General features: G+C 38.2%; 1 protein-coding gene across 4 annotated transcripts in view; it reads left to right on the top strand.

The window, feature by feature from the left end:
* The window catches only part of wnk2 (WNK lysine deficient protein kinase 2), a 173,402-nt gene that overhangs the window by 77,832 nt on the left and 75,547 nt on the right, over nucleotides 1-20,023 (top strand). For 3 of the 4 annotated variants that reach the window (XM_043708025.1, XM_043708024.1, XM_043708023.1), the window contains exons 8-11: nucleotides 2,496-2,772; nucleotides 5,654-5,853; nucleotides 10,998-11,120; nucleotides 19,012-19,302. In XM_043708025.1, the coding sequence (XP_043563960.1) occupies nucleotides 2,496-2,772; nucleotides 5,654-5,853; nucleotides 10,998-11,120; nucleotides 19,012-19,302 (891 nt within the window). The remainder of the gene's footprint in view (nucleotides 1-2,495; nucleotides 2,773-5,653; nucleotides 5,854-10,997; nucleotides 11,121-19,011; nucleotides 19,303-20,023) is intronic. The other variant, XM_043708026.1, reaches the window with a different exon arrangement.

The following is a 20,023-nucleotide window of genomic DNA, read 5'->3' as shown; positions in this document are numbered from 1 at the left end:
TATCTGCCTGCAACTCAAGGAATTATGAACCTGCTCTCCAAAGTTTCTTTGTTTGGCCAGACACCCCAGGAACTTTACGTTGTGTGCAAGTCCTGCCCTGATTCGTGTTTCCAAAACGTAGCACCGCACCTTTATCATGATTAAACCCCATCTGTCACTCTGCAGCCCGTTGGCCCATCTGATTGAGGTCCTCTTGTACTCTAAGGTAACCATCCTTGCTGTCCACTACACCACCAATTTTGGTGTCATCTACAAATTTACAAACCATAACTCCTCTATTCAAATCCAAATCATTTATACAAATGATGAAAAGCGGTGGATCCAGCACTGATCTTTGCAGCACACCACTGGTCATAGCTTTCCCATCTTAAAAAAAACCCTTCTCCCCCCCACTACCCTTTGTCTTCTACCTTCAAGCCAATTTTGTATTCAGATGGCTAGTTGTCCCTGTACCCCAAGTGATCTAACCTTGGTCACTAGTCTACCATGTAGAACCTTGTCAAACACCTTACTGAAGTACATATTGACAACGTCTACCACTCTGCCTTCATCAATCCTCTTCTCATTACTTTTTCAAAAAACTCTAATAAGTGAGACGTGATTTCCCACACACACAGCCATGTTGACTATCCCTAATCACTCCTTGCCTTTCCAAATGCATATAAATCCTATCCATCAGCTCCCACATACTACAGTGTCACAACTCATTGATTTAATGGATAGATGTCAAGCCCCACTATTTCCAGAGTCATCACAAAAATTGAAGCTTATAAACAAAACACACAAAATCCCCAAGCTACCCAATTTTCAGAACCAGGTTGGTAGAGAACATGGGCTAGGTCTATGTACTCGATGAAAGTCACTACTTATTGCAGAGCATTAGTTTCTAGCTACAAATAAGCAGTTTCACAAATTTACTAAATTTAGTCAACTCTAATATCCTTAATCTTCTCCTTACACATAGACAAACATAAATGTGGGGAAAAAAGGGCAGAGGGAAAATTGAGAAAATAGTTCCATAGTCTTTGTTCTTATGGTTTTTGGGTTAGTTCTTGCTGATCCGAAGGTTTCTCCTCGACCTTCATTTTTCCGAATGCTTCTGCAGGTTTACAAGAAGCACAGGTTGGCTGCTTCACTTGTGAAAGATATCTGACTTATCCAATTCAACGTTACAATTTGCAGGATCTGCTGAAGGAAGAATAAGTAGGCTTTCTTCAGGTTTATTAAAGTGTCTTGCTGCAGAGAAGAGAGTTGGTTTTTGGCTGATGCAGATCTGCTGGTTTCTGTTCTGTTCTAACTAGCTTCTGTCTGTCTTCCTCACTGCCCAAACTATTTAGGTGACTTGAAACTAATCACCTTGTTGGCAGGTGGAGTGCCTGTGGGGACTTGGGACCAATTATCAATGACCGTCAACTTCATTTGTAAATAACCCGTTGGTTCCATTTCATATGCATATCACTGGAGCCCTCTGCTTCACAAGCAGAGTTCATGATAGGTATCAAACTCCTTCCTTTCAAAACTTACAGCCATTGCTTGTAAATTCCTTGTTCAAAACTGATCCTTTTCATTTCAGTCAACAGATTCTTTAAAAAAACAAAAATAAAGGCATGCTTTTTTACTTATCGCTGATCTTTTGAAAAAAAAACACCATTTCAATAGACAAAACATACAAAACATGAAATGTAGAAATAACAAAACCAGATTTATATTTATTCATTCTTCTTCCCCTCTTAGGCAACCTTAAACAACTTTAACATTCATTAAACATTTCACTTATTCCAACATTTTGCATTCAGGGCAATGCATCTACAATTACTTACCTGCAATATGAATAATTTTACATGGCATAGTTGTAACAAAAGTTCTCCATTTAAGGTTTTGTATTCTGATATTTAAACTTTTAGATGAAGGCTAGATTATGATGCAATTAAATTGGTTTATTTTGGCTCATCATTTTAATGTTACTGATACTTTGCCTTTCCACATCATAAAGCCCAGTAACTCAATTATTACTAAGTTTGCATTTTGAAAGAATTTAAGGTGTGAATGAATTTTTTGGGGGAGAAACTAATGATCACAGGTTTGTAATTTATCCACTTTCAATTTAATCAAATTTAGAACTGAAATGTCACTATATGCTCCATATGTTGCTGACCATTCTAATTTTTGGTATTAACATATGTGGTGGACTAAGTTGGCAGCTGTAGGAACCTGAAGATTTGTTATTTGTATTTTACTTTGCATCAAGAAAGTAAAGAAAATACTTTTTTTTAAAATTCTGCATTACTAGTACCTGTACATTTTACAGATGTAAACTGATTATTTTTGCAATTGAGTATAAAATTCTTTCAGTTCAATAGGTTGAGATCATTGATCAAATCTGTAATTTGTAGCAACTTTCAATTGTTTGGTAAATATTTTTCATCAGACTTTTGTAATCGGGAAGGATATCTTTTGCATATTATAAGTTTTTCAATGTTGATGTTTGGTTGCAGATTGATTCTGGTTTCTTTCAAGAATGTGATGCCAAGACCGTTGCCAAGTCAATACGAGACAGAGTAGCCTTAATTAAGTGGAGAAGGGAAAGATGTCAGCAAGTAATTGTGATAAGTGCCCAAAGAGAAACGACAGAATTGGAAAGACAGAAGGATTGTTTTCATCAAGTGACAGGTACACCCCAGTCAGGTCTGCAAATCCCCTCAGAACTAGAAGAACCTGAAGCCGATCAACACGTACATCAGAGTCTGCTCGTTAGTGTCACATCTGTTATGTGTAAGTGTAGTTATTTGATTTTGGCTTTAAAGAAATAGAAATGGTTTAAAGTCCTGTCTGGTATGAAATCAATTATTCATTTCTAATAAAGGTAATTTGCTTGTTATCTAGTAATTGATCTATGATTGATCACCTCCAAAGAAATTGAAAGCAGTAATCCACATTCTGAGGGGGTTAGTCTAAGTAACAATCAGATGTCTGTTTCAAAAAAAAATCCATAGCACTCTATTCAATATTTTGCTGTAAGCTGCTGCCATGAATCAGTATGACTTCATTCATTGTTCTCTTTTGCGAAATATTGTTCCAATAGCGCATTTGATTACTGGTTGATTTTTTAAAAAAGCAATTTTTGTCTGTTCTTTCCATAGAATCTGTATGTTTTCAACTGGTTTGAAGTTTATGCCCTATTAATGCCCTAAATTCTGTTTCTCTGTGCTTGCTTGTATCTCTGTATTCTTCTGCAGCCTTGCAACATTTTCAAAATATCTGAAATTTTCTAATTTAAGATCTTGAAGGTCCTGCATTTTATTCAAATCACCATTGGTGGCAGCACCTTCAATTGTCTACACTATAACTGCTCCAATAAGACAACTTTTTAAAATCCTACCTCTTTGGTTATCTAGCCGCGTATTTACATATCTGACTCTGCTTCTCATTATATAATACTTCTGTGAAATGACTTTTTTATGTTAATTGTGCTTATAAACAAAAGTTATTGAAAAATGAATAGTATGGCTTAAAGGAAATGTAAAATTTGTAGATTAATATGTAAAATTGCATTCGGTAAAGCACTGTGAAGCACACTCAGCAAAAATTGTTTTCCATAAATAAGCTGTGTTTTTATTTTGAGATGGCTATAAGTGCTGTGATAATCCACATTTAGAGCCAGATAACTGTTCTAGAAATGCTCACTCATGAGGAAATTTTTATAAATGAAGGAAGTTTTAAACAAATTAATACAAATAATAATTAGAAGATGACATTGAAATGCCTGCAGACAATTTTGAGTGTAATTGCTTGTATTTGAACATTTACTCTCTCAGCTGCTCAACTGGTCTGCATTTTGCAGGTAGTCCCATCTTTTTTTAAAAGATACCATTCTGACACATTGGTAAAATGCAAGAAATAGTTAATGTGAATGGAGATGATTTAACAAATATCAATATTGACTCAGTAATGCCTTGACAATTTTTAATAATGAGAATTGTCAATTGATTTTTATATGGAGCTATGACAGTTATTTCTTTGCCCTGTATCACTGAGCTTTACTCCAGGTATCCACTTCCCCAATTTCACAATCCTTTTTTTAATGTTGGTGTCACGATATCCAAATCTGTACTCATTGTCTGAACATAGCAAATTTATGAAAAGAGAAATGCCAGTTGGTAAACACATGTATCATTAAATTCTTAAAGTATATGGATTTTGAGTTGCATCTGAAAACTAATTGCAGTCTTTGATTTTCTCCCTCATTAGTTTATATGGTCCTGGTTTGTTCAGGAATTAGTATGTTTATAAATAGTTTCCTGATCATTTCTGAATAGATTTATTGCTAGCTGGTCGCAGCATTGAATGAAAATGCAGTGTCTACATTTTGTTACAATGGGAAAAGATTGAAAATGACTTTAATCATTTCAGAGTGGTCTTAGAAATTACCTGTGGTTTTCATAACACTTTAGAATGTGCACAATATTGAAGGAGAGACTGGTCAATCATTTCCGTGCTGGCCCTCTGAATTGCTTTGTGCCCCTTCTCTGAATTTTCTCCAGACGCCTGCAAAACTTTTTAATTTTCATGTAATGACTTAATACCCCTTTAAAACTCTCAATAAATTTGCCTTCAACCCTCCTAGGTTGAATGTTCCACATCCTAATCACTCACTGCATGAAAAAGCATTTGCTAATGTTTTTTCTTTCACAATTACCTTAAATCTGCACCCCTGGTTCTCCAATCTTTTTTAACCAATGGACATCATTTATCATGATCAACTTGGCCGAAGTCCTTCATGATTTTAAATATCTCTATCAAATCTTCAGTCACCCATGTCTTATCCATGGAGAACAGTTCCAATTATATCAGTTTTTTATTGTAGAACTGAAGATTTTCCTGAAATTGTCCTACTTTCACTCTTCCCAACACCTTCAGATCCTTTCTAGTGTGGTGCCCAGACAAGATGATGTACTCCTGTTGAGGTTGACCAAGGCCTTGCACAGTTTTAATGCAACTTTTCTGCTTTTGCACTCTGTATCCCTACTGAAGAAGCCCAGGATATCATTTGCTTTATAGATAAGCCCTTAGACTATGCTCCCCGGTGTACCGTGTATTTTATTTTACTGCTGCACGGATCTTCAAGGGGAAATGGAAGGCATTTCATGTCACAATGCATGGACCTTTCTATGTCTGTGCAGCCTTAATTGAAGTATTTTATCGCCTTTCTACTTAAATTAACTCTGCTCTACCAAATTTGGCATAGGTATATTCAGTGCATTACAAGATGGAATTGCATTTTGTTCTTAAATAGTTAGAGAGCAAATTTCCTCCTCTTCAGGGTTTTCCTCTTTATTTGGCTCATCCTAGGTGCAAGCATAATATGGTGCACTACAACTTTCAACTTTCTGGTTAGAAGCCATAAATCAGAAGTGGATTGTCATATGTTAGCAAGTACTGATTCTGATAATCCAAACATGAGTTTCAAAAATGTGGAAGAAGCGGTGAATGTTCTGAATGTTTATCTTAATATTTTATTGCATAAAGATACTGCCACCTATCATTTTTGGATTGAACGAATTGACCTCAATTTACTGTGCTGTTTGTCTTTACAAACGTATTCTGAAATCTGTAAGTAAATGTTACTATTCATCAATTGTCTTTTTATTTAAAGCTGACAGTACTTGTGACAGTGGACAAGGGTCGACACTTTACTCTGACTCACAAGGAAGCCAACAAAGTGTAGTGTACCCATCCGTTCATGAATCGATGCCTCCAAGAGTACAGCAGGTCTTCAGTCCACCTCAGAGTGATATTCAAGCACCTTCTATTAGTGCACAGCAGCTGTTGGTTCAACACCAACACACGTCTACAGTAAGTTTTATAATTTCATTATAGTACTGCAATATTCATTGACTGCTTTATTGTAAAGTCAAATCTTTTTTCATATGAAGTGACTGCCAAATAAAAGTTAAATGACCAGATTAACAACAATTAAGAAACGTAACATGATTAAATTTTATCCCAAAGCTTGTTTGGTTTTATTGATTATCTGGCTCAAAATGGAGACACTGCATGCATCATCAGCTGTTACACACACATTATCAAAGAAACCCAAGTTTATTGCCTGTGAATTGTAATCTTTAGTACCACTATTAAAGTTAGGTTTATTATCAAGTTCTTAGTCAAATTAGTCATAGCAGCATAACATATAGGGGCAGGAGTAGGCCATCCAGCCCTTCCTGCCTGCTTACCATTCAACATATGATTGTGGCTGATTATCTAACTCCGTATACCGTGCTCCTGCTTTCTCCCAATATCCCTTGATCCTTTTCACCCTAATAAATATATCTATTTTCTTGAAAGCTTCCAATGTTTTGACTTCAATGCTTTTCTATGGTAGAAAATATCTCAGGCTCACCACGCTCTGGATGAAGAAATCTTTCATCTTTGTCCTAACAGGCCTACCGTTTATCCTTTGACTGTGGCTCCTGGTTCTGGACGCCCTGCTCATTTAAGGCATCCTTCCTGCATCTATTCTGTGTAACTTAGACACACACAGCACACGAGTGAATATAGTCTTAACCGATTCAGTCGCCTACTACATGTCAGTCCCAACATCCCAGGAATCAGCCTGGTAAACATTCTTTGCATTCCTACTATAGTCAGAACATCTTTCCTCTGATAAGGAGGCCAAAGCTGCAGTCAATATTCCAGGTATGTGTTTTCACTGTTAAGTTTCAGAATTCACTAAGGCTTTGAGATGAGATTTTGGAGGGAAAGTAAGAAGAGGAGCATTGTAAACCTTATTGGTCTGTGACTGAGCTGGGCATATTTGTAGCAGAAAGCTTGAGAATACAGTTTGAGGCATTGAAACCTGTTACCTTAATTTAGAAGTTGTGGATTACTGATTTGTTTGGGGTTTAAAAACGATGTAGTCATGTTCTAGCCTTGGAAAAGTTAATATGCAAAGAATGTTTGAAAAAATTCTTTTCTGGGTTTTATTTTCTCGTATGTTGTTAAAGGTAAGAATTTTATCTCTGAACTTTTTTAGCTGGAATCTGGCTTTGCAAGTTTAACATTTTGTTCTCTATTATGAAACTACAGTTGAAATTATTGAATGCCATGAAAAACTTTGGGTGAGTGCTTTGGTAATAGATAAACTGTGGCTCGGTGGATGGGCTATGGCAAAGAGATGGAAATAGGTGGTATTTGTGATAGAGAAGAGGTCGGGTTTTACCTTGGTCAAACAGAAAGTTGAGCGTACAGGCTTGAATCTTTTATGACATTGGCCAAAGGAAGATTTAGAATTGCTAGTGATGTAGTAAAGGAGCATTTTATATTTTTAAAAATGTGGTAGATAGCTTTCATCTCCACTTGGATTAATATAATAGCTTGGCTTAATGTTTAATTTTAATTTCTAAAATTGTCTTGGGGATCCAGAGTGAAAGCAACTGGCTGATCTGTTTTCATGAAAGTTAAGGCATAATGATTGTTCTGGGGAGAAATGTGACAGATTGCTAGTTGGATTAGCAGATAATGAAAAGGAAACTTGCTTCAACAAACTTAACTCAACTTCAGTTTTTTGTCTGCTCCATTTCCCTTGTCAATCTTGTCTAGCAAAAATATACCCAACTCAACCTGACTTGCACATAAAGCAGTGATGACTGAGAATTCTACAGACTGACAATCCTCTAAAATAAAAAATTCTTCTAATTTCCTCTTCAAAAAGCTGAGTGTTTTTATCCGAGGTGACTGGGTCATGTACCAGGGTTTGTTTGTTGACGTTTGAACAAGAACTTGGACAAGCTGCACCATTAGGACAGTCATAACCTGACTGACAGGTTGTATAAAAATGTGCCTCATTGGTGTCCTTGTTGGGATCCCCGATAGAATGAAGCTGCCAGTGTCAAACACCTTGTTGAAGTCCACCTCTTCAAAAAAAACTCAAGTTAGTGAGACACAATTTTCCATACCATGTTGACTATCCTTAATCAGCCCTTGCCTTTCCAAATGGAGATAAATCTTGTCCCTCAGAATCCCCTCCAACAGCTAACCTACTGCTAACAAAAGGCTCACCAGTCTATAGTCCCTGGCTTTTTTTGACCACGTTTCTTAAATAATGGCACCATATTACCTAACCTCCAGTCTTCAGGCACCTCCCCCATGGCTGTCACCGATACAAATATCTCAGGGGCCCAGTACCTCTTGCCTAGTTTCTCACAAAATTCGTGGATACACCTGATGAAGCCTATCTATCTTTATGCATTTTAACCATCTGTTCTGTAATATGAACTCTTCTCAAGACATCACTATTTATTTCCCCAAGTTTCCTAGCTTCCATATCCTTTTCCACAATAAATACTGAAGCAAAATATTTATTTAATATCTCATCTATCTCCAGTAGTTCCGCACAATATGACCACATTGATCTTCAAAGAACCCTATTCTCTCCTTAGTTACTCTTAATGTTAGTTGCACTTAATGTAATTATAGAATCTCTTTGGATTCTCCTTAACTACCAAAGCCATTTCTTGTCCTTTTTATAATCCTGATTTCCCTCTTATGTGGATTTGTTTACTTTCAACTGTCTGTACCTGACATACGCCTCCTCCTTTTCTTGACTACAGCCTCAATTTCTCCGGTCATCCAGGATTCCCTACACCTACTAGCCTTGCCCTTCATGCTAACAGGATCATACTGTCTCTGGACTCTTGTTATATCATTTTTAAAGGCCTCCAACTTCCCAAATGTCCCTTTTACCTGCAAATAGCCTCCCTAACCAACTTTTGAAAGTTCCTGTCTAGTACCATCGATATTTGTCTTACTCCAATTTGAACTTTAACGTTTTGAGCAGTTCTATCCTTTTCATAACTATTTTAAAACTAGTAGAATTATGATCACTTGCCCCAAAGTGCTACCCCACTGATACCTTAGTCACTTGGCCTGCCTAATTTCCCAACAGTAGGCAAAGTACTACTGCTTCTCTAGTCAGTACGTACACTCATTGAATTGTACACATTTAATTTTCTACAGATATGAGATCTCCTTACATATTTGCTTCTCAATGTTCTGCGGACTATTGGGGGGCCTATAATACAAGCCCAACAAGGTGATCATCCCATTCTTATTTCTCATTTCCACCCATATAACTTCACTGGATGATCTCTCAGGAATATCCTCCCTGTGTACAACCGTTATCCTGAATCAAAAACGCCACTGCTCCTCCTCTCTCAGGTACCTTTCTATCCTTACTACAGCTTTTTTTTTAAACTGCCAGTCCTGTTCATTCCTCAGCCATGTTCTGTAATAGCTCTGATATTCCAATCCCATATTCCCAACAGTGTCGTAAATTCATTTGCCTTACCTGTCAGGCCTTTTGCATTGAAGTAAATGCAGTTTAATTTATCAGTCTTACCTCATTCTCTGCCGACCTCTTGTCCTCCTTGACTATTTAACTTGTTTCCTTATCTACTGTATCGGTCTCAGCTTTTTTGCTTTTCTCACTGTCACTTTGGTTCCCACCCACACACAAACTCCCTCTCCTTAGGAATTTAAAGCCTCCCAAGTAACACTAGCAAATCTCTCTGCAAGGATATTGGTTCCCTTCCAATTCAGGTTGAACCTATCCCTCTTACACAGGTCATTTCTACCCCAAAGAGATTCCAGTGGTTCAAAAATGTGAAGCCTTGCCTGTTGTACCAGCTCCTCAGTCATGCTCTATCCTCCTGTTCCTACTCTCACTAACACATGGCCGCAAGTAGTAGTTCAGATATTACTACTATTTAACATGCCTAGTTTCCTATATTCTCTCTGCAGAAACTCATCCCCTGCCCTACAGTATCCAAAATGCCATATCTGTTTAAAATGGTAATAGTCACAGGAGATTCCTGTTTCTCCTACCTTTCATAACAGTAACCCATCCACTTGACTGTATCTGCATCCTGAATCTTCCTTCACACCCCCTTGCCCTTGTAAACTCCTCATTGCCTCTAGCTATCACTCCAACTGCTCGATGTGCTCCGAGAGGATTCATGACTAAACGCACTTCCTGCAGACATAGTCTCCAGGAACATTCAAGTTCTCCATGATCTCCCACATCTGACAGAAAGAGCATATCACCCTACTAAAAGCTATTTCTTCTACCCCTTTAACAATCTGCAGACCCAGAATTTATATAAAAGCAACAGCAACCACTTTGCTCAAAAACCATGTTAGTACAGTTTTAGTGCTCAAAAACATTGTTCCGGCATAACTTAATGCCAATCCTTAATACTAAAAGTCCATCAAGAGGCGGATCTTGGAATAAATAACACAGAATGCCCTCAGTATCATAGATTTACATAAAAGAAAAATGACAAATTAAGATTTAGAAAGTCTTTATATCTTAAAATCAAACATTTAGCTGACCAGGCTCAAAAACCAAAGGTCGTCCTCTTCTGTAGTTTGAGGCAGTGATCTTTTTTTTAAATGTCACTAATACCTCTGCAGCTGCATGTGAAATTGTTAAAATGGTGACTGCTTAAAGTTAAACTAAGGGCGCATAATATTGGAAAATCTCACAGTTTTGTTTTGCTATGCATATGTTCTGATTTTCCCATAGTTGGGGCCCCTTTTTGCTCCATTCTGTTTTCAAGTAAATTTTGCATTCTGATTGCGTATTGAGAACATACTACGTTTCGTGCAATAGCAAAATCTTAATCTAAACTCTAATTGAATTAAACGTTGTGGACATTACTATTGAGATCACTACTTTTTTGCCTCTTGTTCCTGTTTCACATGTAACACCTATGTTTAAAAAAAAGGTGTCTTTCAAGGGACTAATTTTACATAATTTGCATTGCTTGTGGATGATCAATGAAATAAGTTTAATACAAAAATGGGCACTGGCTTCAATTTGTGATGGGGCCATCTCACTTGAAATTTTGATGGGATTTGTACATACACACAAGATAAGGAAAGCAAAACCAGATTCTGAATTTTTTAGGCAATGCGGTGAATTCTTGTTTTAATTTCAGAAACAGGTGCCGATAGTACAGCCTCTTGTCCAGCCCACAACTCTGCCACCGACACAATATCAGGTTCAACAACCTCTGCCAACGCAGCTATCTCAACATCCTGCTGAACTAAAGCCATTATCGGTACATTTCTTTTCTTAATATGGGCAGTCTATTTTAAAACTTATTGTTGCTTCAGCCTTGTTTACTGGAGGGGAGAAAGCATTTCTGGCCATTCGTGGTGGTGATCATAATTCAATTAGTTTTAATATAGTAATGAGAAATGAAAAGGATGGAACAGGAGTTAGAGTTTTAAATTGGCAAAAAGACAAATCTTAGTAAGCTGAAGAGCAATTTAGCTAAACTGGACAGGAAATAGTGACTTGAGTGTAAGTCAGTGTCAGAACAGCAGGAGATTTTTAAAGAGGGCAGTCAAAAGATTCTTAGTAAGTTGGTTCCCACAAAGGAAAAGGGTGGGGATGCCAAATCTGGAGCCTCTGAATGTCAAGGATCTCACATGGTAAGATAAAATGGAAAAGGAAAGTTCATGTCCAATGCAGGGAACTCAATTCTACAGACAGGTTCCTGAAGAAGGGCTTATGCCCAAACCGTCGATTCTCCTGTTCCTTGGATGCTGCCTGACCTGCTGCGCTTTTCCAGCAACACATTTTCAGCTACACATCTTTGGAACCAATTTGACAATGTAGGATAAACTGTAATTTCAAAAGCCACAGATTAATCAAGGATAGTCAATAGGGATTTGTTAAGGTAAGATTGTATCTTATGAACTTGATTAAATTTCTAAAGGTTGTAACATGGTTGATTGTTAAAAGTAATGCAGTTAATATGGTCTGCACTGATCTTAGGCACTTGTCAGAGTTCCCACATAGAAAGCTAATTTTTTTTAAGGAAGTGTAAACAGATGGGATCTGGGGGATTGCACCAAGCTGCATTAAATTGAATCAGTAGCAGGAAATAAAGGGTCATTGTTTATGGGTGATTTTGCAACTGGAAGAGTTCCACAAGCATGGTATGAGGTCTTTTGATCTTCATAATATATATTTAAAATTTTGGACACAAGTGTAGAGAACATGTTCAAGAAGATTATAGACAACACAATTGATAGACTGTGGGAAGATATTGATGGACTGGTTAAGTAGGCAGAAAAGTGGTAAATGCAATCTACCCAAATAGTGAGGGGCTACATTTGGAAATGTCAAACAATGCAAAGGAGAGCACAATTAATGGGAAAATATTGCGAGGTGTGAGGAACCTTGGAATGAGTGTCTGTAGGTCAATGATAGTAACAGGACACGTCAAAGAGATGGTTAAGAAGGCACATCCAGTTCTTTCCTTATATTAGCTGAAGAATAGCATACTAGAGAAAGGGGATTTAGTCTGGAACTTTATAAATTGCTGTTTTAGTACTTTAGTACAACGTGCAGCTCTGGTCATCTCATTGAAAGGATAAATTGAACTAGAGAGTGTACAAAGGAGATTTATTAAGCTGTTGGCAGGATTGCCAAATAAAGCTCTGAGGAAATTTTGGATTGGATGGAATTAGTTATTTTGGAATAGAGGCAAATGAGAGACTATATGATTGAGATGTAGAAAGTTGAGGGGGGTCATAGGCTTATTTATTACTCTAGCAGAGAGCAATATAGATTTCACATGATTGCTGGTAAGACTAGAGGGGAGATGAGGAAATAATGTTTCATTCTGTGAGGGTATTAGGGATCTGGAATTCCCTACCTGAAAGTAGGTAGTGAAGTATTAATAGAAACAGAAAATTCACTTAAAAAGTGTATTGATGTGCACCTCAAGTGGTGTAACCTAGAGGGCACTGTATCAAATACTACAAAGTGGATTAAGTAGAGTGGCTCATTATTTGGCTGACACAAACAGATAGGTTCAGTGGCTTCTGTCTGTGCAGTAAACTAACCTTTTTAGTCCTGCTCTAGAGACTTGAACACAAACATTAGCCATTCTAGTGTAGTAGTAAAAGAATGCTGCACTGCCTTACAGATTGTCTTTTGGATGAGATGTTAAAGTGAGGCGCTCTGAGGTGACTGTAAAAGATCGTATGCTACTATTCAAAAGAAGTAGATTTATCTGCGGTGTCCTGCCCAATGTTTATCGCTCAGTCAACACCACAAAAACAAATTAAGTGCCCATTATCACATTGCTGTTTGTGCGAATCTGCTGTATCCAAATTGCCTGTTGTATTTCCAAGGTTACAACAGTATCTCCACTTGAAAAGTACTTCAGTGTCTATGAAGTGTATTAGGATATTCTGAGCTCATGATAAAATGCACGTCTTTTGTACAACAGAGATGTGGCTTCGATTCCGTATCCAGTCCACTCTGTTAGGATAGTCTTTTAAAATGCATCCTGAACTAAATAATTGTAGGCGACTTGAACCCAGTTCCCAGTAGCCACAAAATTTTCAGCGTATCTTTAATGCTATTCTGGGTGGTAATAAAATTAGTTGCTTTGAGAAATGAGAGTAACAGGGTAACTACTTTGACCTGGTTGCAAACAAGGAGAGCCAGATATTTTCTAATTAACCTGTTCAGAGATGTTACTGCACACTTCTGTAGCAAGTGGAACTTGAATCCAGGCCTCATGGCTCAGAGATCAGGACACCACCACTGCATCCGAGGAGCCCTTAGTCAAGGTGAACTAATGCATAAAGCAAGCATATTTTCTAGCCCACCTGTTCAGAGATGTGACCATACACCTCTGGAGCAAGTGAACTTGAACCCTGGTTTCCTGACTCAGGGGAAGGGAAATGCACCACTGTGCCACAAGATCTAAAATCAAGGTGAACTTAAAAAAAAAAAAAATTCACTCTGTTCTAACCAACTTGTTCAGAGATGTTACTGAATCCAGGTGGGTCTTGAATCCAGGCCCTTCAGTCGAGGAGTAGAATCAAGGTGGATTCAATTTTTTTATAACCTGTTTCCTAATCAACCTGTTCAGAGATGTTACTACACACCCTTGGAGCAGGTGGGGCTTGAACCCGGGTCTCTTGATACAAGAGAAGCGATACTACCAGTGCACCACAAGAGTCCTCCTTCAAGGTGAAGTGATGCATAAAGCAATAAAGTTTACATCTGTACCTAATTTTGCTGTGCTTCATTAGGAAGGGTTCTTTCAACATTAGACACTGAAACAGAAGGATTGTTCCCAGTTTCTATCACTGCTTCTACAATTTCAAAAGCACAATAATTCACTAAGGATTCACGTAGTTAAAATTGTTACTGAAATTTAATTGTGCAAGAATAGGCTTTCCACATCTTTTTATCCCCATGCAGTTATGTCAGTATGTGAGCATTTTGTTCTAAAGTAGAAATAGGATTTATATCTATTTTAATAAGTTCAAAAATGTTATCCCTTGATCGGTCTTCTTTTAGATAAATAATAATATAAATGTCTAGAATCCTACTTCTCAGATTTTTGTGAAATATGAAGCTGAGCATATTATCAGAAATGGAGTTTCAAATTGTATCAAGAAAACTTGCATTGTAATATGTTAAACCTTTGTTTGCTGAAACACATTCTGTACTAGTACATTGATATGGTATATGTTGGAGAATTCTAAGAATTAGAGTAGTGTAACTTGCCAAGTGATGTGATGGTGAGAACTAAACTTTTATTGAGACTCATTTTCCCTTTTGACAGCCTTTTATAGTTAACAGCTAGATTTTTTAAAGCTTTATCAGAAAAGTGATACAATATAACAAGTACCAGGAAAAGAAAAAAATTGCAAGAAACAAAGTCTATTGTTACTGCTTAGAGAATTCTTTTGCAACTTACTGTGCTATGTTTGGAATTTATATTTTTTTCATAGTATGGTTGAAGTTAAAAGTAATTAAAGATCTGTTTACCTTACTGCTCAGAGACATCCATTAAACTTTGATTTACTGCCCTTAAGTTTATAGTTATTTCAGAATACCTTTTTGAGGAAGTGATGTTTATAAATGTTGGGGAGATTTGCCCAAGCGTTGAGACCTTAGATGAGAAATAAAGCAGCTGCAATCTAATCTAAATGTAGAAATGGCTGAGAGTCATATGATTGGCGATACCTTGCCTTTCTGATTTGATCACTGAGGACACTAACTTTTAAAACATTTACTACAGGTAAAAAGAAGTTGTTTTAATGTAGCACATTTCATGAGCTCAGATGATGCAGAAAACTTGAATGCAAAATAACTATTTTTCAATGAAGATCTCTATTATAATATTGCCAAGTTGAGGACAGCAACGTCCCACAAACAGTAATTAAATAGCTCATTGGGTAAACTTCTTTTAGTTATGTTAGTTGAGGATAAATAAGACATAGGGAAAAAACAGGTGTCACAAAGGGACAACTACAGAATAAATTCAGTGCAAAATTGCATTGAAATGTTAGATCGAATCAATGTGAATGGCAATTAACCCAAGTTTTCTAAAGCAAAAACCCGCTTTTGAATTTGCGAGTGCAAGAGACCACGCTGAGGCATTCGTAACCCCCTTCAGCCAGAAATGATAGATTTCTACCTACTTCTGAAATCCCAACCATTCTAGAAACCAATCTTCAACTAATTTGGTTTACTTACATGATGTCAAAAAATGGTTCTGAGCACTGAATATAGTAAAGACTTGATTTCCTGACATCATCCTTGTCAAAGTGAAAATGTACAGTATTCTAGAATTTGCGCCTCAAGCCAAGGCTGGTTCAATATAGCTACAACACTAGATTTACCTGACAATGAGATATATTGCTCAAATACATCCTGTCCAGAAATGCAGGACAAATTCAGTCTTAGGACTTTATCAGGATATCTCGATCATCATCAAAGTGTTGAAAGGTCTGGTGACTGTGCTGTAAAGGGACTTGTTCAATAATAAACTGCTCTGTTGATATTCAGTTTGGGTTCTACTGGTCAACTTGTTTCCAGACCTCCAGGGTAGCTTTTCTACTAACATAGACAAAAGAGCTGAATTCCAGAGTTGGGGTGAGAATGTCTGTTCCCTTTTCTAAATTCATTCTGAGGATGTAGAATTTGCTATCTGGCCAATATTTAATGCCCATCACTAATTATGCTTGAAAAGGTGGTGGGCAGCTTTTCTTTTAAACAACTGCAGTTCATTTGATGTAGGTACACCCACAATGCTATTAGGGCACAAGTTCCAGGATCTTGAACTAGCCCCCAGACGCTAAAAGAACTGTGATAAATTGCCAAATCAAGATGCGAAATGGCTTGGAAGGGAGCTTGCAGGTAATGGTGTTCCCATGTATCTGCTGCCCTTGTCCTTCAAGAATAGTAATGGTTATAGGTTTCAAAGGTGCTGCTTGATGAGCCTTAGTGAATTTCTGCAGCGCATCTTATGATGGTGTGCATTGCTCCTACTTGGTGATGAGAAGAGTCAATGTTTGTGGATATGGTATCAATCAAGCGAACTGATTTGTCTTGGATGATGTTGAGTTTTAGATTAGATTACAGTGTGGAAACAGGCCTTTCGGCCCAACAAGTCCACACCGACCCGCCGAAGCGAAACCCACCCATACCCCTACATTTACCCCTTACCTAACACTACGGGCAATTTAGTATGACCAATTCACCTAACCTGCACATCTTTGTGACTGTGGGAGGAAACCGGGGCACCCGGAGGAAACCCACGCAGACACGGGGAGAACGTGCAAACTCCACACAGTCAGTCGCCTGAGTCGGGAATTGAACCCGGGTCTCTGGCGCTGCGAGGCAGCAGTGCTAACCACTGTGCCACCGTGCCGCCCACCAATTTTGTAATTATGTAGGTGTACTCATCCAGGCAAATAGAGATGGTGAACAAGCTTCGCAGTGTTAGGAGTTGTGCTATTTTTGGGACTTGATTGGTATAAATGTTAACTGCCACCGTTTTGCCCAAACCTGGATATTGTTCATGGCTTTCTGTGTTTGGAAATAGATTGTTCCGGTAGCTGGGGAGTTGCGAATGATGCTGAACATTGTCCAGTCGTCATAATATTCCCACTTCTGACCTTATGATGGAGATGAGGTAATTGATGAAGCAACTGAAGATGGTTGAGTCTAGGATTTTACTTTGAGGAATTCCTACCAAGTTGTTCTGGAACTGGAATGACTGAATTCTAATCACCACAACCATCTCCCTTATGCTAGGTATGACACCAACAGTGGAGAGCTTTCCCTCTGATTCCCAATGACTGTAGTTTTGCTGTGACTTCTTGATGCTGCTTTCAGTCAAGTGTTCTCTTGATGTCAAGAGCAGTCACTTTCAATTCATCTGTAGACATCACTTTTCTTTTTGTCCATGTTTGAACGAAGTATGTAATGAGGTCAAAAGCTGAGTAGCCGAAACGCAGTGTCAGTGAACAGGTTATTTCTAAGCAGCAGTTACTTAATAGGACTGTTGATGACTACTTCCACTATTTGACACATGATTGAGAGTAGACTGACTGTCAGTAATTGGTCAGGTTGGCTTTGTGCTGCTTTTTGTATATCTAACATATCTAGGCTATTTTCCATAGTCCTGGGTGTTGTAGCTATACCAGAACACCTTGGCAAGAGCCACAGCAAATTCTGGAGCATGTCAACAGTGCTAATGCTGGAATATTGTTGGTACTGAAAGCCTTTGCAGTATTCAGTGCCTTTAACTGTTTCTTGATATCACGTGGAGTGAGTTGTATTGGCTCCAAGCAGGCATCTGTTATGCTGGGGACTTTTGAGGGAGGCAGAGATAGATTATTCACTTCACATATGTGGCTAAATATTACTGCCAGGGGTTCAGCCTCTGCTTTTGCACTGATGTGCTGTGCATCCCTGTCATTGAGGATGGGGATATTTGTGGACCCACCTTTTCTTGTGTGGTGTTTAATTGCCCACCACAAGACTTGTATGTTCCAGGACTGCAGAGCCTGAATCTGATCTTTTGTTTGTGGGATTTCTTAGCCCCCTCTAATGTGTACTGCTTATGTTGTTTGACATGCAAGTGGTGCTGTGTTGTACCTTCACCAGGCAAACAGCTAATTTTTAGATATGTCTGGTGGCCGTTTTTATTGAGCCAGAGTTATCTGCAGTTTGATGATGGTAGCGTGGAGGATATGCTGGACCATGAGGTTACAAACTGCATTTGACAGCTGTCATGGATAGCTGCATCTGAAATTCCTTGACCAGAAACTTAACTTGGCCAACCATGTAAATACTGTGCCTAACAGGAGGTCAGAAGCTGCATTCCCCCTACACTCCACAAAGCCTTTCCTCCAAAGACAAGGCACAATGATTGCCAATTGATTACGCGTGTGACTGAGCGCAGCACCAATGTCACTCAGACCTCTTCACCATCCAGGACAAAATAGGCTGCAGCAATTTGCCAAGTTGCCTTTGATGGCATTTCCCCAAACCAACAAACTGAGAAGAAAAAAGGCAACAATTGCAAGGTAACACTGCCACCTCCAAGTTCCCTTCCAGACATAAGGAATCCTGATTATGGAAGTAATCTACCATTTATTCATTGTCATCTAGTCAAAATACTGGAACCTAACAGCATTGTGGGAGTACCACATACATGCCTGTTCAACTCGGTAGCTAACCCATCACCTTGTTGAAGGATGTGAAATGCATGCTGATTGTGCACACAAAAATGAAGAATAAATTTAAAGAAGACAACTGTTTCTCAAATTAATGGGCACCTTATGGAAACCAATATGGTGATCTAAGAGGTTCAAGGTGAGATATTATCAAAAAATCATGTAAAGCTATGTGGAAATTTGAAAAAAAAATTTGAAACCAGACCACCTTTGTTTTTAATGGCAATATTATGTAAAATGACAAAATTGGAGATAAATAAGTATGTTTATTTTGACTGAGACTTTAAATGCATTCTGATGTTACTAGATGTTACTACTTTCAGCTAGATTCTAAATTAATTTGTGTGATTTTGTAACATGTTTATTTAACAAAATATATAACCTCAGATCATGTATATCATTGTTGAAATACATTGACTAATTAAAAATGAAACTTATTTGCAGGTGAGCATTCCACAAGTTTCAGTTCACTATTCGATTGAAATAGGAACTCCACCACAAAGGCATCAGATATCAATTGTGCCAATGCAGCATTTAGTTTTGCCATCACCTCTTGCTGAAACTGTTCCAGAAACTGGTACCATCACCGAGCAACGAATACAAGTGCAATCCAGTGGTGTCCCACATTCAATGCAACAAACAATGCCAGTTCAAGTCAATATTCCTCAGTCGTTAAACCAACAGAACAAAGATACTCCCTTGGCAACTAAGCAGATCTCCACTGATGCTCAAAGCGTATGTCTACATTTGTTGGAAAAAAACAATATAAAGTTAGATATTTCAGAATATATGACATGGGAACTCAAGTAGACCACTTCTCAAGCCTGCAGAGTGTGGATGGCATGTGGTAAATGGGTGGTCAGCTTAATAGTTATTCAGGAACATTAATTAATTGGGTGGGGGAGTGGTGTCTGGTTAAAGTCACTGGATTGTAATCCAGAACCTCTAATGTCGGGGACATGGGTTTTAATTCTGTAAAAATCTGGAATAAAAAGATAGCCTAACAGCAACCATGTAACCATTGTCAGACGGTAGTGGCTTTGGATGGAGGTTCCAGATGCAGGGTAATTGCTTGCTGGAAATTTGAATTTCTTGAGCATTTCACATGATATCTGCTGCGTCTGCAGTTTTATGGAGCACAACTCCAGTATGTACTGCTCTACCAGCTTCTGGATTATTGGTGCTGGAAGAGCACAGCAGTTCAGGCAGCATCTAAGGAGCTTCGAAATCGACATTTCGGGCAAAAGCCCTTCATCAGGAATAAAGGCAGTGAGCCTGAAGGGTGGAGAGATAAGCTAGAGGAGGATGGGGGTGGGGAGAAAGTAGCATAGAGTACAATGGGTGAGTGGGGGAGGGGATGAAGGTGATAGGTCAAGGAGAAGAGGGTGGAGTGGATAGGTGAAAAAGGAGATAGGCAGGTAGGACAAGTCCGGACAAGTCATGGGGACAGTGCTGA

The sequence above is a fragment of the Chiloscyllium plagiosum genome, chromosome 18 (assembly GCF_004010195.1).
Source record: "Chiloscyllium plagiosum isolate BGI_BamShark_2017 chromosome 18, ASM401019v2, whole genome shotgun sequence".
In the NCBI taxonomy this organism is placed as follows: Eukaryota; Metazoa; Chordata; class Chondrichthyes; order Orectolobiformes; family Hemiscylliidae; genus Chiloscyllium; species Chiloscyllium plagiosum.
This window is presented reverse-complemented; position numbering and strand designations above follow the sequence as displayed.